Raw genomic sequence first — 24,376 nt, forward strand, 5'->3', positions numbered from 1 at the left:
TGTTCTATTTTAGTAAGAAGCAATTCTTTTTTTTTTAATTCTTTTTATTAATTTCAAAATAACCCCCCCATACAAATATAAACATACATTAATACAACTTCAATATTATTAATTTTAACATACAAACATAGACATACATTAATATTGCAAAATAGCCTGGCATCCCCCCCTCCCCGCATCCGCCCTCTTTCCTCCTCCTTCAACCTCCCTACAATTCTATGTATTACCTCAAATCTGAGATATTATATTTTCAGATATTCATATTCTCTAGCAAATGACTTCAGACAAAGAAAATTGGCTCACAATCAAAACTTACTGTTCAACATCAAAAATATAAACCTATGACTCCAACCATTCAGTGTTTTACAAAATTGATTAATATAGTTCAACCTTGGATGAGTAAAACAAATCATTGGCTCAATTTATTGATACGCTTATGTCTTTCTTTTCTTTGCAGCTCTCCCTCAGAGGCTTCTTTCATAATTTTGTGTGCTTTTTCTTTTGTATTTAATTAATAAAAACAACTTAAAGGGAATATTGTTACAGCAAAGGATGATATAAGTCTATTTCATCCATGCGCTGAGCATAAATGTATTACTAAGGGGGCATGGCAAAAAAACAAACAAACAAATGCAGACCGGGCATCTTTTCACTGTGGTTAAATGAAATGTAGAAAAACCCTATGATGTGGTTTGGTCCTCTTAAATGGCATTACACAGGAATGTCACATGGAAACTACCATGACATTCCAAAAGATCAACACTACTATCAATAGGCTTTTTAAAAGAACAGTCTCACATAGTTTTTGAAATTCAAATTATGGGTAGTCTGTATTATTCCATAATGTAACTGTTGTGTCCTGGGCCTGCTGAGGAAACTCAGCAGGCCCAGAAATGTTGCAAATGGTCCCGGGCATCCTAAAAGCTGCCCGGGACCAGACTGGTTGGTGCCGGTCTTGCGCGCAGGCACAAGGCGTGAATAAAGGGGATTTATGATTGGATGTTGGGAAAACTATAAAAGGCCTGCGAGCCTGTTGGGTTTTCGAGTGGTAACGTGGAACGAATAAAGAAGAACTTGGTTAACAACTTGTGTGTGTCGCTTCAATGCCGCGAACCCCAATACATAAAAGTAACAGCAAAAGCACTTCAGTCGAAAGTGTTTTCAATTTCTGAGTTAAACGCTGAAATTAAAAATACAGTCCGTGGGAAATTAACCTTGATCACAAGTTTCAGAACGTTAACAGAATCTTGAAAATGGCTTTTTATAATGGATGGGTATTTGAAAAAAAAAAAACCCTTTCCAATCAGCAATGACTTTTAGAAACATGGGTCTGGATTGGAGTATCTAAATGTAATCCTTCTCGGCCAAATGAGTTTTTCTATCCTTTCCTTCCACTGAAGCCTCCTGTGTGCCTCTCTAGCTGGTCCTGATGTTCTGCAGAACCTCTAAACAGGGGTCCTCAACCTTGGCAACTTTAAGACTTGTGGACTTCAACTCCCAGAATTCCTCAACCAGCTGGCTGAGGAATTCTGGGAGTTGAAGTCCACAAGTCTTAAAGTTGCCACGGTTGAGGACCCCTGCTCTAGAGAGGAGACATCTTTGCGGGGGACAAATGTACTTTCAGTGCAGCTTTGGCCTTTCCGAGAATGGCTGCCACTGAACATGCATCACATAAACAACAAACAAAATATGCATACATATATGACCACCACACTTGCATTCATACACAATTGGACACCAAATCACACAGTCACACAATTCTCTCAAAGGAGGAGGTAATGGAAGTGTGAGGTTTATGTATCTGTGTTGCTTAATGCTTACTGGCAGGTGTGTCTTTCAAAGGCTGGTCTGGCACTGGATACACTTTCAGGCCCTAAGGATTGGCTGGCTATTCTTGATCTACCAGGGTGTTATGAGATGGAAACTGGGAAGCAACGCTGGCAAGGATGATTGGAAGAAATTCTCATTAGAGTTACAGAGTTGTGAATGAGAAAAGGGGCAAAAAAAGACAAACCAGAGATCAACTTTTTGTTGTTATTTCAACCAGGCTTTTTTGGTCATATATACATCTACAGAGAGTATATATAGCCTCCAAATTTCAATTTTCTATTGATTATTCATTCATCAGTGTGATAATTATAATGTGAATTAATGTTCAAAGTTATCCATCTAGACTATATAATTTCAGGGAGCCCTGCAAATAATAGTTTCCTTAAAATGTAACAGTAGTAATCAGATATGAGGCACAGGATGCAATTTGAAGTTCAAAAGTAATGTTCAAATGCTTGTGTGTAAGACCTTCCTAAATCTTCCAGCAGCTGATGTCTCCTCCATAATTTTAGCCTGCTGCTAATTGAGGATAAAAAGTGGGGGAAAGATATTTTACTTAATAAGAAGTTTGGTTTTATAGTCAAATTGCATATATATAGAAAATGCATGTTTTGATTTCCATACTGCTTGAAAGCACTACATATAGAAGTTAGTCTTCTATGTAGACTTTCTGAGAAACAACTGGATTTTGGGTGATCAGAAGCTGTTTGGAAAAAAGAAAATAAACAATTACTGCAGAGAAACTGGAGTTGCATTACATAAATTTTAAAAGATGGCTAGAGTATTCCCAAGATACAGCTCAGCCCACACTTAAACTGAATTCCCAGCGATTTTGATTATAATCCAACACACAATTACACCTTCTTAAAGAAAAAGCTATTAGAACAGCACAATTCTTTTCCAATTAAAACTGTCTGGTGGTGGTAATACTGGGAAACCCATTGCTTGTAGTAGAGTTTATAAAAGGCAATCTTCATATAATATTACTAACTCACACTTCTCATATTTCCTTTTGAAAAGGCTCTAAGCGATGGGATTTTATTTTTGCTCCATTATGACAATTGAGCTTATAAAATATAAAAAAGAAGTGCTGTAAGCCATAAGCCCATTTATTCTATAGACACAGGAAGGATTGACTCATTTCATTATCAGCCCTGTAAGGAGTATTGTCATTTTGATGTAAGGTCATCTTATATTGTAATCTAAGTCTCTATTCACATCCTATTAATATTTCCTAAAATTTAATAATAATAATGATTCATTCATAACATTATTCAACAGGCATGGCTACTGGGGAGCACTAGGCTGATTCGTGCTGGCTGCATTGTAAACTACCAACACTGATTCTGTTGAGTTTCTTGTTGAACATATAACATAAGATCGTTATCTTTCTATGATAGTCTTTCACAGTCTAAACATGTGGACATGCAGCATTCATGCTATTCCAGGATCAGCTCTTTGCCAGTTCTTTGGCTGCAGCTCTATCAACACATCTTTCAGGAGAAAGGTATCTTGATGGCTTTTTCACTTTTTCTCTACAGGAATAACCGGTGAGCTAAAGAAATAGATGCAGTTTACATTAAGGACATACACTGTAGGGAGGGTGGGGGGGATATTTTCCCTTCTGAATAGTGTTGGATAAAATGAAGTTTTATCTTTTTGCAAAACCCATGTCAGCTCATTGTGGCAGAGTGATTTTTTTTTTTACTCATTCTCAGCAAAACTGAAGATCATTGGAGATCAACTTCAGACTGCTTTAGAAAGTTTGGGGACAGAAACAGCGGCAGCGTAGAAAAACTTAGAATAAAAAAAATGAGAGCAGCCTGTTTAAAGAAACAAATGTCCTCCACTCCTTTTCTCACACAGCAGTTGCCCTGTCATCAATGATTGGCTTGTCCTAGACCCCTGAACTCCACATACCTAGAGAAAGATGTGAGGGGATAGCATTGGAAATCAATGGCAGACCACCTGGCTATTAGCAATATGGTTGGCAGGAACTGGCCTGCTGCTTCCATTGTGTTTTAATCACTCTAACATTGTAAAGAACACCGAGATCTAATTTGGAATATGGAATTGGGAATTTTGCCACCAAGAAAAAGAATTCTGACACTATGTATGCTCAATTATGTATGCTTTTAAAACATTGATCCAAAGACAGGAGATTACAATACAATATATTCACAGCCTTAAGGTCAGTGTATTTATCATTCTCATCACTGCTAATTTGATTTGATTATAAAAATAACAGATATTTAGAAGAAATAAAATATAAATTAGGCCTAGTACATTTAACGGATTCTCCATTTAGTTGAGGATCGGTCCGATCGTGCTGGGGAACGGCTGCAATCTTTCTTCCTCGGTCATACAGTCTGTGTTTCGATCTCCTCCAGTGCTGGTTCATATGCCATGCCCTAAGCGTTTGCTACGCCGGGCACATATCAATGTGTCGGTTGACAGAGTCCTCTCCCGAGAACCAAGCCTCTTTTAACAAACGCCCCCCTTTTGTGACATCAACTGCAAGAACTCGCGTGTGATCAAAATCGAAACGGTGATCATATTCGGCCATGTGTGACCAGATTTTTCCTTGTAAGAAGCCAATTGGTTAAAAGTAGTGATGAAACAAACTGGAAGGGGATGAAATGGTAGAGAGCTATTTCCATTATAACATGGACAGTCTTCAGCAGATAGAAAAATTCCTCTTCCTCTTTCCTCTGTTGCATCTCCTCTGCACCCCATCTCTGCTTTGGATAGTCCCATAACCCAGGGCTTTTCAACCAGTGGTACGGGTACCACCTGTGGTACATTGGCACCTGGCAGGTGGTACGCGAGCATCCTAGAAAAGTGGTAACGGGGGAGGGGAATGAGCTGAACCGGTAGAAGCACCACACAAGCCTGAGCGAGAGATGGCTGGAGCTGCAGGGCTGTCAGGGCTCAGTGGAAGCACCAGGATCAGCGCCAGGCTCCAGCTGGAGCTTGGCATGCATCCTGGCGCTTCTGCTGAGCCCAGAAGAAGTGCCAATCAGCTGGAATGTTGCAGCATCTCTAGGGTCTTGTGATTTACATTCAGATGCTTGGCAACTGATTCATATTTATGACGGTCACAATGTCCCAGGATCATGTGAAGTGACCAAAACCTGCTGCAACCACCCAGCAGACAGGGGGAATAAAAATCAAACACCCCCCACCCCACTCCCACTGCCAATCCTCAACAGAAATGCTCACAACAATGAAAACCTCGGACAGGAGGAAGAGCGCCACCGGGTGGGCAGGCAGGTGTCTTGCTTGGCTGTGCCTTGGGGGGGGCACTTCTTTCAGTGCCATTGTAACTTCAGACAGTCACTAAGCGAACTGTTGTAAGTCGAGGATTACCTGTACTTTATCAATTTTTTCCTTTTGGGTGGGGGGTCATCAAGTTTTTGACACCTTGCTAGGCAACTGGTGGTACTCAGATATTGCCATATTGTAAAAGTGGTACAATGGGTGAAATGGTTGAAAAGCCCTGCCCTAATCCTCCAAAGGATTTGGCAGAATGCAGGACTTTTCAGCAGCAAAAGAATGGATCCAACAGTGGTGCCTGTTTGTTGATGAAAGGAAAACTTTGGATGTAATCTGGATTATTAACCTAAGTATGTTTATTTTGAAACAAAAGATTATGACTAAAATAAAATAAAAACCAGTGGAAACAAGCATAATGCTTAACAGCATGGTATTATCCTTCTCTAAAACCTTATTTTTAAACTATTACAATAATATGTAAACAAGCATATTATATATGCAATCTGTGGATTTATCAGAGAGCTTTAGTTTGCAGGAGTGCAGTTTTGCAGTATTAAAGTGATTTTTTCTAAAAAAAAACCAAAACCCTGCTATTATTTATTCTTCATAATTTACAAAATCCAAACCAGTCACGGTGAGAATGTTCTTACCGCTAATCTGTACTCCCATCTATTTTTGCAAATAATACCATTTAAATTATATTTACACCCATTATATTTTAGAATGATAGATCTAATCTTCCTTAATTTTCATCACATTTCAACACTGACAGGTTAATCTCTGGAAAAAAAAGGCAATAGCTGATTTTAAAGACTGTATCTTAATGGGTGACAGTTTTATCAATATATTTCAGTATATGAAATTATACAACAGAAGAGGCTATTGTGTTCAAGAGTAAACTTTATAAAATCGTCTTGTGAATTCCATATAATGTAGCAAAGGACATGCAAACAAAAATTAGGCCATGAATGAAAATTATAATGGGTGGTTCAGAAATGTGAGATACACTGCAAACAAACAAACAAATAAACAAACAAACAAATAAATAGTAGTTTAAGAAAAGTAGAAGAAAACTTTCTCATGCTGCCGCTTTGTGTATTAAGTTGCAAATGAATTCACCTCTTGATGATCAAAATTGCATCATTATTTGGTGTAGGTAATGCCTTTTCTCTCTCTTTTGGATTGTGGTAATATTAAGTATTAGTCCTGTTCACTGCAAAATAAAAATACAACGCACACCTTACTTCTATGATTGAAGTGCAGTTTGAAAACCACGATATATAAGGTACACCTTCATGATGTACACATAACAAGAACGCAGAGGACGGCTTTCAGACTTCTTCCCAACTCCTTTCCTAACTGTAGTCATAGAAGTTATTCCTATTTTCTTCTCTGTAGTGAACTGTTTTTTTCTTTCTGTTACCTCTATTAGCCCAGAGTTAGCTCCTAGTATTGCCCTCCATGTCTCGATATTTTAATGGAAGTCAGATGTTTTAAATAAATAAGCGAGGTAGTTTTCTAACTGCCTGAGGTCTGGTAGGGTGGAATACTCTGCAATCTGTCTGGAAGACCAGAAGGGGCCTTTCTCGGCTCTCTTACTTTTATCTTCCTGTGCACCACATTACAAATAGTACAAGGAGGTGGAAGGGAGAAAAATTCCACCTTGAGCATGTCTTCCTATAAACTCACTATAATTAGAAAGTTGTTTACAATCTTTTGCTCCTATTTATATATTCTTGGGTGTTGATTTTCAGTAGAAGTCATGTGGAACAACATTTGAAAGCAGAACATGCTGTGCGTAGATGCAATCCTGAACAGGGTGTAATGTGAGCTCCTTTTCATGAGAAAAATAAAGGGGGGGGGGACGGCGGGAGGAATGGAAGCACAGAGATCCTTTCCCTGCCTTGTCTCATTTTCAAGTGACCACCCATTCCATCTTGGAATGTTAATAAAATGATCCCCACAATATCCCCGTATCAGAAAAGACTTTGAACCTGGTGGAACATGTGCTTCTGAGGCTGCCTTGAAATGATGTAATCTATGTCCAGATAATTTAATAACCCTGAATCTCTCCCTTATACTACTGCTGTGTTTGGCTATTGTAACTCCTGGCACAATAACATGAAATCATATAACAAAATCAGTACAAGGTAAAAAAAATAATTTGTAATTAACAAACCAGGCATAATCATTCCTGAAAAGTGCATAAATAAAAAGTGCATAAAATGATAAGAGAAGGATGTGCCTCTACTAGTTTTTTTGGGACACTCCCCTTAGCCAATATTTATGAAAGCTTGCTGGCAGGTCCTAGTGGTCTCCTGCCTCACCAGCTTCCTTCCTAACAGTAAACAGGAATAACACTTGTGTTGACAGAGGGCAATCAATTGATTAAAGTGTTGCCACTGTGTATTATAATCCATATTCTTATCTAGCCATGCCATGTAAAGCAGTGGGGAAACTTCTGTGGAATTCAAGTCAGGGAACCAGATAGTCCATCCAATAATGTAATTAAGGGTGACTGGAAAGAGACAAGGAAAGAAAAACAGTGATAGAAAGAGCTTCAGTACATTATCTTGGGTATAAGCAACCCAATAATGTTAATAGAATATACAAGAGATGAAAGGAGATTTGTGACAGGCAGGTCTGCACTGACCTGTACAAGAGTTCACAGAACAGATACCTGGCATGTTGTATATGTGTAGCTTCTCTATATGTGATTAAAACTCTCGCTTTTAGGTCAGGAAAGGGACAAATATCAGGGTCAAAGGCTTAATGCTACAATCCCTCTTCTGATTCCTTTTCATTCAGCTAATAGCCTCTTATTGGTTACTTAAGTAGAGATAATGAGAGAGGGTAATGGGAGACAGGAGGGTAGGGATACATACATTTCCTTTCTTGTAATTCAAGTATTATGGGTTTTCTCTCTTTCTCTCATCTTTTACTTAATAGTCCATTTCATTTTCATACTGATAGCTGATTCTATACAGGTCTACACAGAAATGTGATCTATTCAGCAATAAGCATATATAGATATCTAGGATGCCCAATTAATACATATTTAAATTTATAGTTACTCAAATGAATATGCAAATATCATGCAATATGGTTCATTCAGTCTCCCATTCAATGAGTGAAAATCCTGAACAACTGTCAAACTAATTGAGAAGCTTCTTGATTCATTTGATTCAATTCTGCCAATAATTAAATTAATTGTAGTTCCTATTGATTGCTATTAACTAATTCATTATTATTTTTCCTATTTGACAGAAAACAACCCTGCCCCTTATGAGACCATGAAGTGTGTCAGATTTAATTAATTAGTTAATCTGCAGCCCATGTTACTTAGAGGCAACTCTAGGCAGCTTATAACCAGGTAAAAGCCTCAAGATAAAGCACTAAAATGTTAAAATAATAAGTATTAACATAAAAATTGACTTAATAAGTATAAATTTCAAAATGGTACAGACACTTAAACATAGTTACTACAGGTAATAACTTTTTTCTTAAATGGAATAATTGTTGGACACTACTGTATAGAAACATATATTGAAATAAAGCATTGATTTCTATTTTAGTTCTTGCATTTTTAAAAAAAAAACTTATACAGTAGGTTTCTGTAAGCAAATAGTTCTTGTGATGTTTTAAAATTCTGCTGAAAGCATTTTCAACACATCAGTACCAGAACACCTGTAGCAGGCTAGCCTATTACACTATTTCACAAATAAATTCATTTTTAGAAAATCAACAAAATTCACTTTTAAAAAAAAAATATTAATCAACATTAGAATACCTGTAATACTTTTCCACTGAATAACTGAGAAAAGTGATTTGTACATGATTCTGTTTGCAAAGTTAATCTGGCACTGTAATTTTTTAAGGAAGCCACAAGATTAACACTGCGGCCTTTCCAGGAATATATATGTGGATTAGCAATGATTCATCCTTCTTCGGTAAAAATGACAGCTCAAGCAATCGGTGGGAAACAGAAGCCTGAATTCAATTGTAGAAGACTAGGTATTCCATTCAGGAAGTCATATATTTAATTTTTGACAAATTTACTTTTAAGAAAGAATAAAAAGCAGATAGTAAAAAGCAGCTTCTGCCTAAGGTCCCAGAATACAGCCGGATACAGCTTGATTGTTGCACTGAAGGGGATGTTCAGTCATTTTGTCAAAGATCTGTTTCCTGCTTTGCTTACGAAAACAAAACAAATACTTGTGTCAACTGTACAAAGCAAAACAAATACTTGTGTCAACCGTTGACTCAGAAAATGTGGTTTCCACCCATAACTAATAGTTCTTGTTGTTATCAAGCTTCAGTTTTATAACTTATGTATAAGGGGGAATAGACATTTCAAATCACATTCAACCCCCCTTAGTTACTATATGCTGCAGTATTGATTAATGCAACCTAAGCTAGGTTGAAGAAAGTGGTGCAACATTGATGGGAAGCATTGGTATTAGTTTGTAATAAACAAACCTTTGCTGCTTCTGGGATGACATTACAAAACTTTTTTCTTTCTGACTCACTTCTGTATCCAGACATCTATCTTCAGAAGTACCGAGGGAAGTTTATATGTGCATATGTGTGTGCACATGTATGTATATCTATCTTACATTTACAAAATACACAAAAGAGTTACTGAAGAAAAACAAGATGCTTGCATAAAAATTAAAAACAACCAAGAACATTGCTGACACAAGTTAAAATAGCTAGATTCCACCACTGAAACCAAAAGCAGGAGGGTACAAGATATTAGACGAGGGGTCCCCAACCTTGGCAACTTTAAGACCTGTGGACATAGCTGGCTGGGGAATTCTGGGAGTTGAAGTCCACAGGTCTTAAAGTTGCCATGGTTGGGGATCCCTGTATTAGAGAAGGCATTACTGACAGGTACTCCTGCTAAAATGATGTTTATTGGAGCACAGTAAGAAGAACAACTCGCTAGAAAGACCATGTCAAATAACTATGAGAAATGAGTTAGGTGTTTTAAAATATCCAAACTTACAGCATCAAATAATAACAATTTTTGACAAAGATACTGAATGAATAGCAGCATCACTGTTTTCTTAGATGTGAATTCTGATGCCCAGTTCAAAATGTCTAAACTCCTTTACGTACAATGGAACAACATCTAACCTTGATGGATCAAAATGATACAAAACTAGCCCAAAAATTTGGAATACATTTTGGGTGGGAACCATTTTTTGGGGGTACAAAAGTTAATATAGCTTTAAGAAAAAGATGGAGAACAATGTTGCCTGAATTAAAAAACCAACTCCCAATCCCCGTTTATATTTGAACCCTCTGCATGGACAAGCAGAATTTTGCATAGAAATATCTACCACCTTCAAATACAAAAATAGATTTGGAGCCAATGGATAGCATTTGAATAGATCCAAAAAATGAAAAATGACCCATCCATTTTTTTCCATAGGAAGATCACTCTACTTACTTCCAGTTACTCCTGTATCTGAACCACTATATCAGAGACTTGAGTGTAATAAATTAATTATACAGATTTAAAGGGCAGTGCTTTCAGATGAGGATAACAGCTATGCTCACCGTAAGTCTCCCTTTCTAATTCTTCAACACATAATAGATGATGACCCTCTCTCGTTTCTAATAAATAAATGATATACATATTAGCTAAGATTTGATGTTTCAGACATTATAGTCTAGAGAGCTGTAAATGCCAGGAAATGAGCTTATAATGCACTTGATGCCAATCATATCTTGGAGTGGAGTAACAAAAGTAGATGCTATTAGAATAACAATACCCCAAAGAAAATCTCTAGTATATGTCACAGCTGCTTTCTATTGTTCCCTATTTCACAACCTGCAATTAATAATATCTATTAGATGAAGGCAAAAGCAGGGGACAGGGCGGGACTTGTGAATCAGAGTCCTTCATTGTTCCTCCAGTTTCTGAGAAACACATGCTGCAGCCAATGATGAGTGTCAGCTGTTGTCCTTTCAGCAGATTTGAACCTATTTATTGTGTCCAAAAATTAAGTCTTTTTCTCTAAGGGAGAAACCCAGAGAAAAACTGCAGAGCTTTGACAAATCAAGAAACATGTTTGAATGCAATGGACAACTGAATTTTCAGTAAACCATATGAAAAATTCTGCATACTAGCTGTTAAAAACATTTTTCCGATTTCCAATGTCTGTATGGTGCTTAAACAGAAAAATTGCTATAGTTTACTTATGTCTCTCAATTCAGGCTTCAATCTACAACAATTCTTAACAAAAAAAATGAGAACTGTATTATGTTTTGACTAAACTCTTGTCCAGGAACAGGCACAGGTTATATTACACCAAGTCTTAATTATATATTTTAAAGTAGCTCTATTAAATAAAGGCACAAGTTAATCAAAGTCAAATTAACCTTAAAATATCAAATTAACTTGATTTCAATGAACCTATTCTAATTAAAGCAAAGTCTAGATTCAATCTGTTTCTATTTATTTATGAAAACATAGAAATATTGCCTTTCTATCTTGTTAGAATCACTCAAGTATGATGATAGATGACAGACAGACAGATAGACAGATAGACAGACAGAGTGGTGGGATTCAGCTAATTCACACAGTTTCGGCAGAACCAATACCTATTTTTTTCTTGAGTTCGGGGAACTGACTCCAAAATGGCCAGACTAGTGAGCATTCATGTGCCTCCAATCCCTTGCTTGCTGCAATCTGGCTTTGCAGCAAGCAAGGGGGTTGGAGGCACATGAATGCTCACTAGTCTGGCGTCTCTCCAGTTTAGATTGCTTGCAAACCAAATTGGTCTTGGAACAGATAATATTCTACAGAATTTGATTTAATGATCCCATAGATAAGTATTTAAAAATATTATTTCATCTAACTTCTAGATCAAAATAATATCTAAAGATTTGTTAAAGTCTGGATATAACTAAACCATTTTACAAATTTCATACCCTAAGGGGAATGGAACAGATTTATCAGCCTTAGCTAATTAAACACACATTTTAGCACAGATACCATGCAGTCATCCAGATGTGAAAGGCATTTCTAGACTGCAACCGGTTCTTTAACAAAGAGTTATTCCATTCAAAATAGACTGAATATTACTCTCTTTACCAATCTGGGATACTTAAGTGTTTTCTGGAGTAAGGCTCTTCCTTGCAATGGTTAATGGGCATTTCTCCAGTCTATGAGTCATCAGAAAAATATGTTAATATAATTTGTGCTGCCTCATGGCTGAGATCTAATTTGCCTTAGTAATAAAACTTGCAAATGTTTCTGTCCTTACAACTTTCCTACAGGACAGTTTAAGGGTGACTAGTGAATTTCCTTGGCTTCATTTCCCCTCCTATCCAGTGTCCCCAGCAGACAAGCAAAGTGTTATCAATTCCCATTTTTCAAAAGTGGTAAGAAAAAACTGGATGAATTTAGCATAATAGGTTGCCAGCATGTGTAGCATTTAGGGATAAGTCTTCCAGAAGATCAATAGACTTTTTTCCATAATAGTTTGGCTTCCGGGTCAATGGGAAGAAACGGAGTATACCTACATTAGACCAGGATTTTCTTTCTGACTCCGGGAGGGCAGGACAACAAGGTGGTGTTAGGAAACAATGATCAATGAATGGTCCATAACAATAGGCGTTATAGAAAATTTCTCTACTTTAGAGCATAAAATCAGCAGCCAAACAGAATATCAAATCCATCATGTGCTGCTCTGCATGTTTACGCCAGATGACAACTGGGATCCATATTTACTGTAGCAGATATGAAATCCTGACCCACTTCTGCTCTTTTCACCAGAGCAGAAAGAAAATTGCCCTACAGCAGAGGAACAAAAGTTCAACTCCTGACAAGATGAATTTGGGAAACTGCAAGAAAAGCATGACCAACTTGAATGTAGCGTGGATTGATTACAAGAAAGCGTTTGAGTCCATGCCACATGATTAGATAATCAAGTGCCTAGAAATAACATGAGTCAATAGGAACAGCAAAAGCTTTGTCCAAGATCAATGGCACAATGGAAAATACAGTTTCTGGTCAATGGTGAAAGATTGGGAGAATATCAGGAGAGGAATCTTCCACGGTAATTCACTATTGCTCCTATTGTTTGTCATTGCACTAATTCCTCTGTCAACAATGCTGAATAATTTAGGCCATGGCTATTGAAGTTCAAAAACATCTGCCAGACTATTCCACTTCCTTTACATGGATGAGCTGAAGCTGTATGGAAAGACACCATACAGAATTGCTGGTCAACACTGTCTGTTTATATAGCCAAGATATTGCAGTGGAGTTTGGACTGGACACGTGCCATCCTCACCATCAACTGAGGAAAAATAGTGAAACTGAAGGAATCAAGAGACCCTATGGAAATATCAAGAGTCTGGATGAAGATGATCACTATTGGGCATCCTTCAGACTAACAACATCAAGCATACTGAAGTCAAGGAAAGGGTTAGAAATGAATATAACAAGAGAGTGAAGAAGATCTTAAAGTCCAAAGTCATTGGAGGAAATACAACCAAGGCAATTAACATTTGGGCAATTCTGTTCATTAGATACACAAATGGAATAGCAGACTGGACTCAAGCAGAACTAAAGGCCATGGATAGGAAGATCAGAAAAATAATGACAACGAATCATGCCCTTCATCATCACAGTGACATTGATCAAGGAAAATAGATGGGCGTGGAATGTTGTAAGTATATCAGATGGTTGAAGAGGAAAAAGGGCATTGTAAGAATATCTGAAGGGGAGTGAAGAAGATGCACTGAAGCTAGTATACCAGGAAGGCTTACTGAGTGCTGGGGAGACCAAACTGGCCTATAAGAAAGATCAAATGAAGAATAGAAATGATATATGGGAAGACAAAGTATTACATGATCAGCACATTTTTTTAAAAAAATAGCAAAAATAATAAAAAGACCTGGCAATGGCCAAGACCAGGAAAGCTGAAGAAAAGACCGAGGGGCTGATTCTGGCTACACAAAATCAAGCCATAAGAACAAATGCATACAAAGCCAAAATTGACAAGACAGGAACAGACAGCAAGTGCTGTCTTTGTAAAGAAGCTGAAGAAACAGTGGAACACCTGGTTAGCTGCTGCAAGAAGATTTCACAAACTGATTACAAACAATGGCATGACAAAGTGGCAACACATGTGCATTGCAAGGTCTGCAAGAAATACCATTTGCCTGCAAACAAGAACTGATGGGACCATAAAATAAAGGCATAAAAATGAAGAAGCTAAAGTGTTTTGGGACTTTAGAATTCAAACAGACAGGCACCTGCCACATAACAAGCCAATTGTTGATAAAGACAAAAAAGTCTGGATAGTGGATGTGGCAATACCTGGAGACAGTAGAAGAAAAGAGAAAGACTGGAGAAGATAACAAAACACAAAAACTGGCCAACAGAAATAGAAAAATTGTGGCAAAATTTGATAGGTGGATAATGCCAAATCCAGTCTGAACGTCTGGCTGACTGTGCAATGAATCATAATAATAACTATTTTGATGTTCTTGTGGGGCTTGTGTACATACCAACAGGTCTTATCAGAGGAATCAGACAAAGAGTGTCTTTTCCATAAAAAATATAGTGAGACATAAATTACAGAAACCCATAAGGACTCAGTCGTCACCCAAGTTATAGGAACCATGCTAAGTTTTGGAGTTCCTGAACATCTGATGAAAAATGGGCTACAGGACTCAGGACTGCTAGCTGAGTAAAAAGGGCCAGTAGCTGAAGAACTACTGGAAGAAAAGATATTTACCATTGCAAAGAAATAATGATCTTTGTACACATCAAGTCCAACAAGAAGAGGATACCAATTCTGGAAAGAGCAAAATCCAGAATCATAAATAACAGAACAGAGACTAGCACATCATTGTTGATTTAGAATACAGAATATTCACAGAAGAAGAATTGGAAGAATTGCAAAGTTTTAGCCCTAGAATGAACATTGAAATTCGCCAAAGAGAGAAGTCTAGGATAGTCCAATGCCAATCAGAGATCATTCCAGCTAGATAAGAAAGAGATCCTATTGTGCAGAGGGTTATATTGTAAAGTATTATTGCACTCTTTCCGCTCCTCAAACACAGCAGCAAACATTCAACATTGGCACACTGTCATTCTGATTACTGAGATGAAATTTTGATAAACTACACACACACACATACAAAATTCACATACACACCTAGCCCTAGCCTACTGTATGACAGAGTAGCAGACAGAACTGGAAATGATTGACTTCTCTCTTAGCCAGGTCTCTGCAATATATGCCAGGTCAGCACTTTCAGCATTACACCAGGGATAATAGATGTTTTATCGGCAATTGATCTGGCATTAAAAGCAAGGACATTTAGGCTGCAGGTTATGTCCTAATCATGAAGTTTAAAAAAGAGGATATTTTATGGAAAAACTTCTAAGGAAAAAAATCAAGTAGGATATACTGTATAGCAGGGGTCCCCCACCCCTAGTCCGTGGACCAGTACCGTGCCGCGGCATGCCAGCAACCGGGCCACACAAACAAGCAAAGCCCCATTCATGGGATGCAGGCAGCACACAAAACCACACACCCTCCGGTCTGTGGAAAAAACTCTCTCCATGGAACCGGTCCCTAGTGCCCAAAAGGTTGGGGACCTCTGCTGTATAGCCTACAAATCAAATCAAATTTTAAAGATGTTCCCAGAAGGCTGCCCTAAAACAACATAAAATTGCCTTGCAATTTTATTTCCCGACCTAGTATGTATATGGTCCATTCTCGTGTTACTGTTCGGTGACATTTTTGTCACTGTACAGTTTTAGAGGCATGAACTCTGTCTTAATGATTATATTCTCTTCAGATTATATGGCAACATTGCACCCTAAACTAACTAATGATAAATCTGATACATCATGTGCTCTTTTCTTCTTTCAAGGAAAGCAAGGCCTTCTGTTTTCTAGCAAGCAGAAAGTGCAATACTCATGGGAGCCATGTGGTCCTAACCTGCCTCCAGAAGCGGTGAATGCTCCAACACTGGAAGTTTTTAAGAAGAGACTGGACAGCCAATTGTCTGAAATGGTATAGGGTTTCCTGCCTGAGCAAGGGATTGAACTAGATGACCAACTTTATTATTATTATTATTATTATTATTATTATTATTAATAATAATAATAATAATAATAATAATAATAATAATAATAATAATGTATACAGGTAGTCTTCGAATTACAATCATTCATTTAAAGTTTCAACAGCGCTGGAAAAAGTGGCACATGACCATTTTTCACACTTAATGACCGTTGCAACATTCCCATAGTCACATAATCAAAATCTGGATGCTTGGCAACTGGTATGTATTTATGATAGTTGCAATCCCCCGGGGTCATGTAATCACCTTTTGTGACCTTCTGACAAGCAAAGCCAATGGGCAAACTAGATTCACTTAATAGCCGTATTACTGACTTAACAACTGCAGTGATTCACTTAACAACTGTCTTGCTAAGCGATGGAAATTTTGGGCCCAGTTATGGTCGTACGTCGAGGACTACCTACCCCTGCTTAGAAGTAAGGCCTCGTTGAAACTTTCCATCTAACTAAATCAACCTTAAATCGAATTGTAATTGAAACAGTTTGAATTGATTCAATTCAACAATTATAAGTCACAAATACATCGAGCAATGTCATGGGTTTTAGATGGGAGTATCCCGTTTCATTTATTGTTATATTATCAATAATATATTTTTGTTTTCAAAATTGCAACCTTATGAACATGTATATGTTTGGACTGCAGCTGCAGTTCTCGGTAATATTTCAGCAAATATCGTGTACTGAAATATTAACTAATAACTGGAGATTCTCCACACATATTTCTGTTTTGTAAATACCTTAAAGGCACTTTGATTCTGAACTTTAATGCTTACTGAATATTCTATACATAATTTATCTTACATTAAGTATTTAGCAGAATACTTATACTAGGAGTCCCTTCCCAAACTATGACTATCACATACTGCAGTAAAAAAAATAAATCAACGGTGGCTTATCTGTTTATCAGAAAATGAATATGCAGTTGTTAGTATACAAGATTCAGAAATTTTTCCTCTAGGCTATCTTTTGTTATTTATTTATTTTATTTATATTCTGCCTTTATTATTTTTATAAGCAATACAAGGTGGCAAATAGATCTAATACTCCTTCCTCTTCTTATTTTCTCCACAACAATAACTCTTTGGGGTGAGTTATAAGGATGCATATCATCTTTTTGCAACATTCAAGCTCAATTTTTATATAGATGCTAAAGGAAAATTTTCTGACACCGTTAATAAATGCATAAAAATGCTTTTGGTGCATAGATTTCTAGATGATAGAATAGAAACTATTGCTCAGGATAATTCAGAAAGCTAAAGAATATCTGTACCCCAAAGAAGTTTATGTGTTTCATTTATTATAGAAAGCCCTTTGATTGTGTTATTCACATCAAATAGTGGAAAAGTGATCATTTTCATCTGAAAATGTTCTAGTTAGACAAGCAGTTAATCCAGTGGTTCTCAACCTGTGGGTCGGGACCCCATTTGGGGTCGATCGACCATTTCACGGGGGTCACCAAGCAAAGCTGTCCGCCATTTTTTTGTCCGCCATTTTTTTTGTCTGCCATTTTTCCCCCCTTTTCCGGCGGGTGCCTTACCTCCCTTGGGCTGGGCCAGCTGGTGGTCGGCCTGCTCCGTCTCTGCCGCTTGCCAGCTACGCCTCAGCCGGCACAGGGGGCGGAACCACGCATGCGCGGCGCTCCCGGGCAGGGAAAGTTCTCGACTTACGACCGGTTGGGTAGTCCTCAACTTATGACCGGTTTAGTCCTCGACTTACGACCGGTTGGGTAGTCCTCAACTTACGACCGGTTTAGTCCTCGACTTACGACCGGTTGGGGTCGCGGCATTAAAAAGGTTGAGAACCACTGAGTTAATCAATCAGGGGACTGAATATGTTATAATTTAATAAAATTGTATCCGAGAGGACAAAAAGGGAATTTCTGCTGTTTTTCTCTTCTATCTTGACTATTGACGTATATGAAGACCTTCCAATCTCACTTATGGTATTGTGGCTGCTAGTTTAGACAGGATGACTACATGACAGCTGATTCAAAAATCATATGAAGCAATACTCTTGTTTTTAACAGTTTGTTGAATAACAGAGTGATTGAAATAGCTAGTTTCACACATCACATTGAACCAAAACCTGAACAACCATACTATTACTGCATTGTATGAACTCTTGCCGAAGTATGTAACTTAGTAATAATTAGAACTGAAGGCTCTGAGGCACTTTTGCACGTCCTGCCTCCATACTTTCTTAGTTTAAGCATCTTTTTGGCTACTAATGGAGCAGAATCCTAGCCTAGATAAGCCTTTGGCCCTATCAACCAAATTCAACATTCTTAAGATAGTTTCCTACACACCTAACATATGAAACTGAACAAAAGTAAAATGTAATATATCCTTCAAGTGTAATATGTGGAGTATATAAAGTATGATTTAGTAGATATGAAAAAGCAAATGAGAAAGATTGAGATGTCAGCCATATGATTACTCCTCCAAATGTTATTTCACAATTCGAACATTGCTGACTAAGCTAAAGACTTCGCAGAATTTCTTTCATGCTATTAACAAATGAGAAGTTAGACATTTTCACCTAGTGAATTATGAAACCTATCCATTTCCACATCCCTGAAAATAATTGGAGTGTGATCTGACATGTTTATTTAAAATGAGAATGACAAGATTCCTGCTAAATCACTCTAGATCAATATTTAAACTTACATATTAGTTAAAAATTATCTTCTGGTACTGTATCTGATAGTGTCAGGTTTCTGATCCAACTATTTAGCTCTACCTGACCCTGTTAGCGTTGCCTTTTTCTGATATAATTGTTTCCAGATATACAAGAGTTCAATTGTATTTAGATCCAAATTCTGTCCATCCAGCCATAGATGCTGTACAGTTAGTCCTTAACTTACAATCACAACTGGGACCGTAACTTACATCGCTACGCAGTTTGGTTAAGTGAGTCATGCCCAATTTTACAACTTTTGCTATAGTCGTTAAGTGAATCACCACCACTATGTTAAGTTTTTAAGTAAATCTGGGTTCTTCCCTTGACTTTGTTTACCTGTTGGAAGCTGGCTGTAAGGAACCACTTCAATCCACATCTTAAGAAAGCAGAACTCCTAGAAATGGTCTGTTCCAACAGGAACTTTTATTAAGAGAAATTGATAGCAGGCATGATAGACAGGATCTGAAGGATTTCCTTACAAATCGATGTTTTAAAGTGTCCCTAAGCAACCCCCACCCTGCAGTTCTTCCGGGCGATTTAGACCGGCAGGTTTCTAGATGTTAAATCCAGGAAAGATAACATCAATCCGGCTCCATTGGGCACGATCATTCAACAGTTCCTTACACAGATCCCGGAGGCTGCACGGTAAGGAGGAGAAGTTTAGAGGGGCATAGGATGAAAGGCAAATGGTTACATTGTGATGGTTAGCAGACCCGAAAGTGAATCAACAAAAGGTTACTTTGTAGTGAATAGAGGAAGTGAAAGTAATAAAACCCCCATGCATACCCTCCTCCCTCTTAGGAGTAAGGATCCAGGAGAGAGTAAGAATTGGTTTTATTCAGAGAAGATAGAAAGGAAATATAACTGGATTCTGACACTGGCTACGAAAGTTGCAAATGGTGATCACGTGACCCTGGGACACTGCAAACAGTATGCCGGTTGCCAAGCATCTGAATTTTGATCAAGTGACTGTGGGGATGCTGTAAATGCAAAGACTGGTTGTAAGTCACTTTTTTCAGTGCCATTGCAACTCTGAACATTCACTAAACAAATGGTTACTTCTATATGTATATTTCAAACTGAAACTGGAAAATTTGCACCAACTATTCACTTCCGGTATTTAATATGTGACTGTAGGTAAGCTTGATGATAAGAGCTGCAGATTCAGAAAAACCAAATCCTTCCTCATTAATTTAAACTACATTTTCGGTTAAGATATTCTCAGAATAGAAGAACAACAGTTTTCCAAACAGTTTATTTTCTGAAAATATTTTTCCAAGTATTTGAACAGTGAAAGAGTGGTGCGCACTGAAGGCAGTGTAAGCAAATCTCGTCAAGCTTGGGAAGCATGGCGTTTAGAGCTAACATTAGTCTCCAGGGAGTTCTGCCTATTTTAAAAAACATTTTACACTTAATATTTATGTTAAGAGAGCAGTCTACAGCAGTTTTTATTAAAATGTGGGTTGAGGACTGTGGGGACCCTCGAGACCCTCTCAGGGGCTGCAAAAATCACATTGATCAGATATTTAAAAATTTGCAAAAACTCATAAACAACACACACACACAAAATATATGAAAAAATACAAAATTAAAAGATAAATAGAAATAGAAAATTAGAAAAAAAGAAAAAAAGAAAAAGCCTCAGAAAACAATAAAAGGAAAAAAAGGAAAAAAGAAGAAAAAAGTAAGTAAAGTAGAAAATAAATGACTTTCTAAGGTTACCATATCTCTGCAACTTCTTGATAACTCCGTACAATGTGAATCCTCAAATCATCTTTTCATTTCTTTTCAGTTTCTCGCAAGAAACTGAAGTGGTTTCCCAGTAGAATTTGTCAATCTTCTCATTATGAGTACTTGTTAAAAAATAGCTTTCATGAAAAATATTTTACTTATATTAATGTTATTTTTACATAATTCATGTAAAGTATAACTGAAACAAACAAACAAAAGCTCTATAATTTTTAAAAATGGGAAGGTTTTCCAAGAACAAAAAGTTTAAAAACACTGATCTACAACAAATAGGTTTTCGCAGGAAAACATATCCAACAGATTGGTAGAGATGGTAGAGGGGTTAAAGTGCAAAGCTGAATATTGTAAATATGTTTTTAATCAAGATTTTGTTTGAGGGGCGAAGGGTTACTCTAATACTGTATATGAAAAATGCAAATGATTAAGAAGTTTGCCAAACTTTTTGAGAAGGGAAACATATCTGTCTGTATGTATTTTATAGACAAATAGCAGATCACACTTGTCTCTGGGCAGGTTCCACTAAAATTAGGACATATACACATCATGCTTTTTGAGACTGATATATACTGTATTATGGTATGAACATAGGCTCGCTGAGGTGTATAGTTGTAAGATAAAAATAAACCCAAGAGGAAACTGCGCATGTTAGTTCTGCTTTTTTTTCTTGTCGTTCTGGCAGATGTTACTACATAAATCTTGTGTGGAAACTTTTCTAAGTGGGGAGCCATTGGTGGCCCAGTTTTTATCATTTTTCCACTCTAATTTCAACATCATTGATTCTATCTGGAGCCACATCCTTTAATGGCATAAAACGGAGAGATATGGTACTTGGAGGAATTCAACGGTCCTCCTGAATGAAATACTGTAGCATATTCGCCATCAACTTTTTGGGGCGATTATTTTAACGTGATTAAACCCGCCAAACTAAAAAATGATTTAACTTTTCACAAAGCTCCCTTATTACGCAGAAAGCATCCCACAGGTTTCTTCTTTCAATAGCAATCCATTATTGACAACACTGTTCGTGTGGTGGAAAGTTATTGCCGAAAATCTCTCTCAGGCATTGTTTAGACTAGAGGAAGACGGACCTAAAGCGCATATTTCAGTATTTCCTCTCTCCAATGTTGGAACTGTTTAAATGGCTTTGGCCACTCTGCAAGCGGTCAAGGGCGCTTTCGGTCCGTATTCCTCTCCGATGCAGGATTGCCAATCGGCCCTAATACTTTGCAACGGCGCCTCTCCTTTTCTTTCCCCGATTCTTCAGTTACCCACCCCCCCCACGCCGCCCGCGGACAGAGGCGGCGTGATTCTCCTGCCACGCCACCCCCCATCACCGCGCATCCCGCTGTCTCAGCTCCCTCTCCTTCCTCTTCAGAGGAGCAGCAGCATCTGCTGAGTTCCCGCCTCTATCTCCGCCCGGCACCAAGCAGAGGGAGGCGGAGGAAAGAGAAGAGCAGAGAAGCGGCGCCGCAGCGAGGGCAGCCGCAGCGAAAGAAAGGGAGTTTTGTCCTCGCTGCTGCTGCTGCTGCTGCTGCTGCTGCTGCGCCCGGCCTCTGAGCAAGCCACCATGGCCGCTACTTGCCCCAGGCCGAAGGCGGGCTGCGAAGCGCGAAAGGCAGCCGCGGCCGCAGGAGGAGCAAACGCCCAGCAGTGACCAGCCTCCTTCTTTCTCTCTCCCTCGTCCAGGCCGCGTCCTCCGGCGTCGCGCCGAGGGGGCGCCGCTCCGCCTTGCCGTCGCCCCTCACTTTTCCCCGCGGCAGCGGAGGCGGTACCAGCACCATGTGGGGGAGGCTTCTCTCCGACCTCGGGCAGAACGGGGACTACCGAATAGGTAAGGCGAGGGAAGCGGGCCAACTTGCGCGTGGCACGGCGTCGCTAGGGGTGGGGGGGGGGGGAAAGGCAGTTTGTCCCGGCTCGGTGCCTGCCTGCCTGACCGGCGTCGGGGCAAGGTGGTGGGGCAAACGTGAGAGCGAGAGAGCGAGCGACCCTGGGTTTGGGGAGGAGGACTCGACGCCCCGGCTTCTGGGCTTCGCTCTCGCGCTTGCCCCGTTTTCGACCAGACTCCCCCCCCCCCCGAGTGTGCCCGGTTGGTTCTCGTGTCCGAAAGAGTTCGTTAACGCACGCCGCCATCAGGCTCGGGGCATCCGGAGAAAGGAGCGGGGCGAAGTGAGAGTTGTGGAGGGGAGAGGCGCGTAGTTACGCGGTTGGAGGCGACGGCAATCTGCCCAGCGGGGCGGATTGCAGCCAGCCCGGGTGGGAGGAAGGAAGGAAGGAAGGAAGAGAAGGGAGGGGAGCCGTTGACGCTGTGTAAAGCACTAGAAGCCGCTCGGGGCTATATTTAGAGCTTTTCTCCACAATCCTCTTTAAATCTGGGATTGGGGAGCAGGGCTTGATTTGAGGAATGACAGCCCGCGCCAGTCAGCAGGCTTCCTTCTAACAGTCTCTGCTTTCTTTTCGGAAGCTCCGGAGATGAGTTTGAAGACAAGAGAGAATTTGGCTTTAAAAAAGGAATAAATGAAATAAAAAGGAATAAATGAAATATTGCTCCACACTCTTGGTGTGCTTAGCTGCCAGGCAGAGATGCGCGTCCTTGTTCCAGAAAGTAGGGCCAACTTGGGTGTAGGACTTCACCTTGAAATCCCGTAGACATAAAACTGCATCCCTGTTATGGGACTGAATTGATACTCCTCAGGAGGTAGTGTAGTTGTAGCATTTGGACTGATACCCAGTATGTATGTCCTGCCCAATTCACACATCAGTATCTCAGTTGGCAGAACGGGCAAGCAATTTGTCTTATTAAATTACCATCCAAGATAACATTGTGTGGAATATTGCACTGATGATAAAAAGCTTTGTTTTCACTGTCAGCCCTACGTTTATACCGATAGTGGAACAGTTAGTTGAGAACAAGCTGTACTTTTCTGCATAGCTTTTAGGATAAATAACAATTATTTGGCAATTCTTTTGGTATGAATTACTGTACTGTTCTGTATTTTTTAGGAACAGAATGTGTTGCTTGAAACGTGTCAGCCGTTCTAGAGGAGAAGAATTATTATACCTCTTAAAGATGCAATTGTTAACTACCCCCATGTTCTCATATTTTCATTAATAACCAGAGCCCCCTTATGCTAAAACATTTGAATTCATTTTACAGTTAAATGTATTAAGTTACATTTGGCTTACAAAAGAATCAATCTTAAAAATGAGTTGTAGAATTTGACTGGTTCACTGTAAATTTATTTGCTATAATATATTTAAATAATGTTTTCCTTGTCAATTTATTAAAGTAGTGGTACAGTACTTCAGTGATCATTCATGTGTCCTAGCTGGGGCAAAAGTAGTCCAGATGAAAACCATAGTAAATTATGAAAAGGTTAATCAAACCTTTAAATTTACTATAAATGATAAAAATAATCATAGAATGCCTGTAAACATATATTGGTAAATATTGGAAAAAGTGGGCTTTTGCTTCTGTCATGGCAGAACTCAATATCTTTGACAGAGTGACTTGTGGCACTTATACAAAAAGTTGAAAACTACTGCAGTAGAATATATTTTATCTATTTTTATCCTTTGGATCAATGTCATGGTGATTTTCTATATCATGAAATGGTTTGGTACAAATGCTTCCTTATGTCATTCTGGATATTATCTCATTCTAAAGTGAAAAATATGTTTTTATTATGTTCATTCATTATAATTCTCTGCATTATGCAAGCCTC

The 24,376-nt window shown here is 38.6% G+C and overlaps 1 protein-coding gene across 1 annotated transcript in view; it reads left to right on the plus strand.

Annotated features, from left to right (window-relative positions):
- The first annotated feature begins 22,234 nt into the window (after positions 1 to 22,234).
- The window catches only part of CEP85L (centrosomal protein 85 like), a 96,409-nt gene continuing 94,267 nt past the window's right edge, over positions 22,235 to 24,376 (plus strand). Inside the window, exon 1 of the mRNA XM_015829121.1 lies at positions 22,235 to 22,485. Coding sequence (XP_015684607.1) covers positions 22,434 to 22,485 — 52 coding nt within the window. The 5' untranslated portion in view covers positions 22,235 to 22,433. The remainder of the gene's footprint in view (positions 22,486 to 24,376) is intronic.

The sequence above is a fragment of the Protobothrops mucrosquamatus genome, unplaced genomic scaffold (genome assembly GCF_001527695.2).
Source record: "Protobothrops mucrosquamatus isolate PMUCROS unplaced genomic scaffold, P.Mucros_1.0 scaffold_230, whole genome shotgun sequence".
Classification (NCBI taxonomy): domain Eukaryota; kingdom Metazoa; phylum Chordata; class Lepidosauria; order Squamata; family Viperidae; genus Protobothrops; species Protobothrops mucrosquamatus.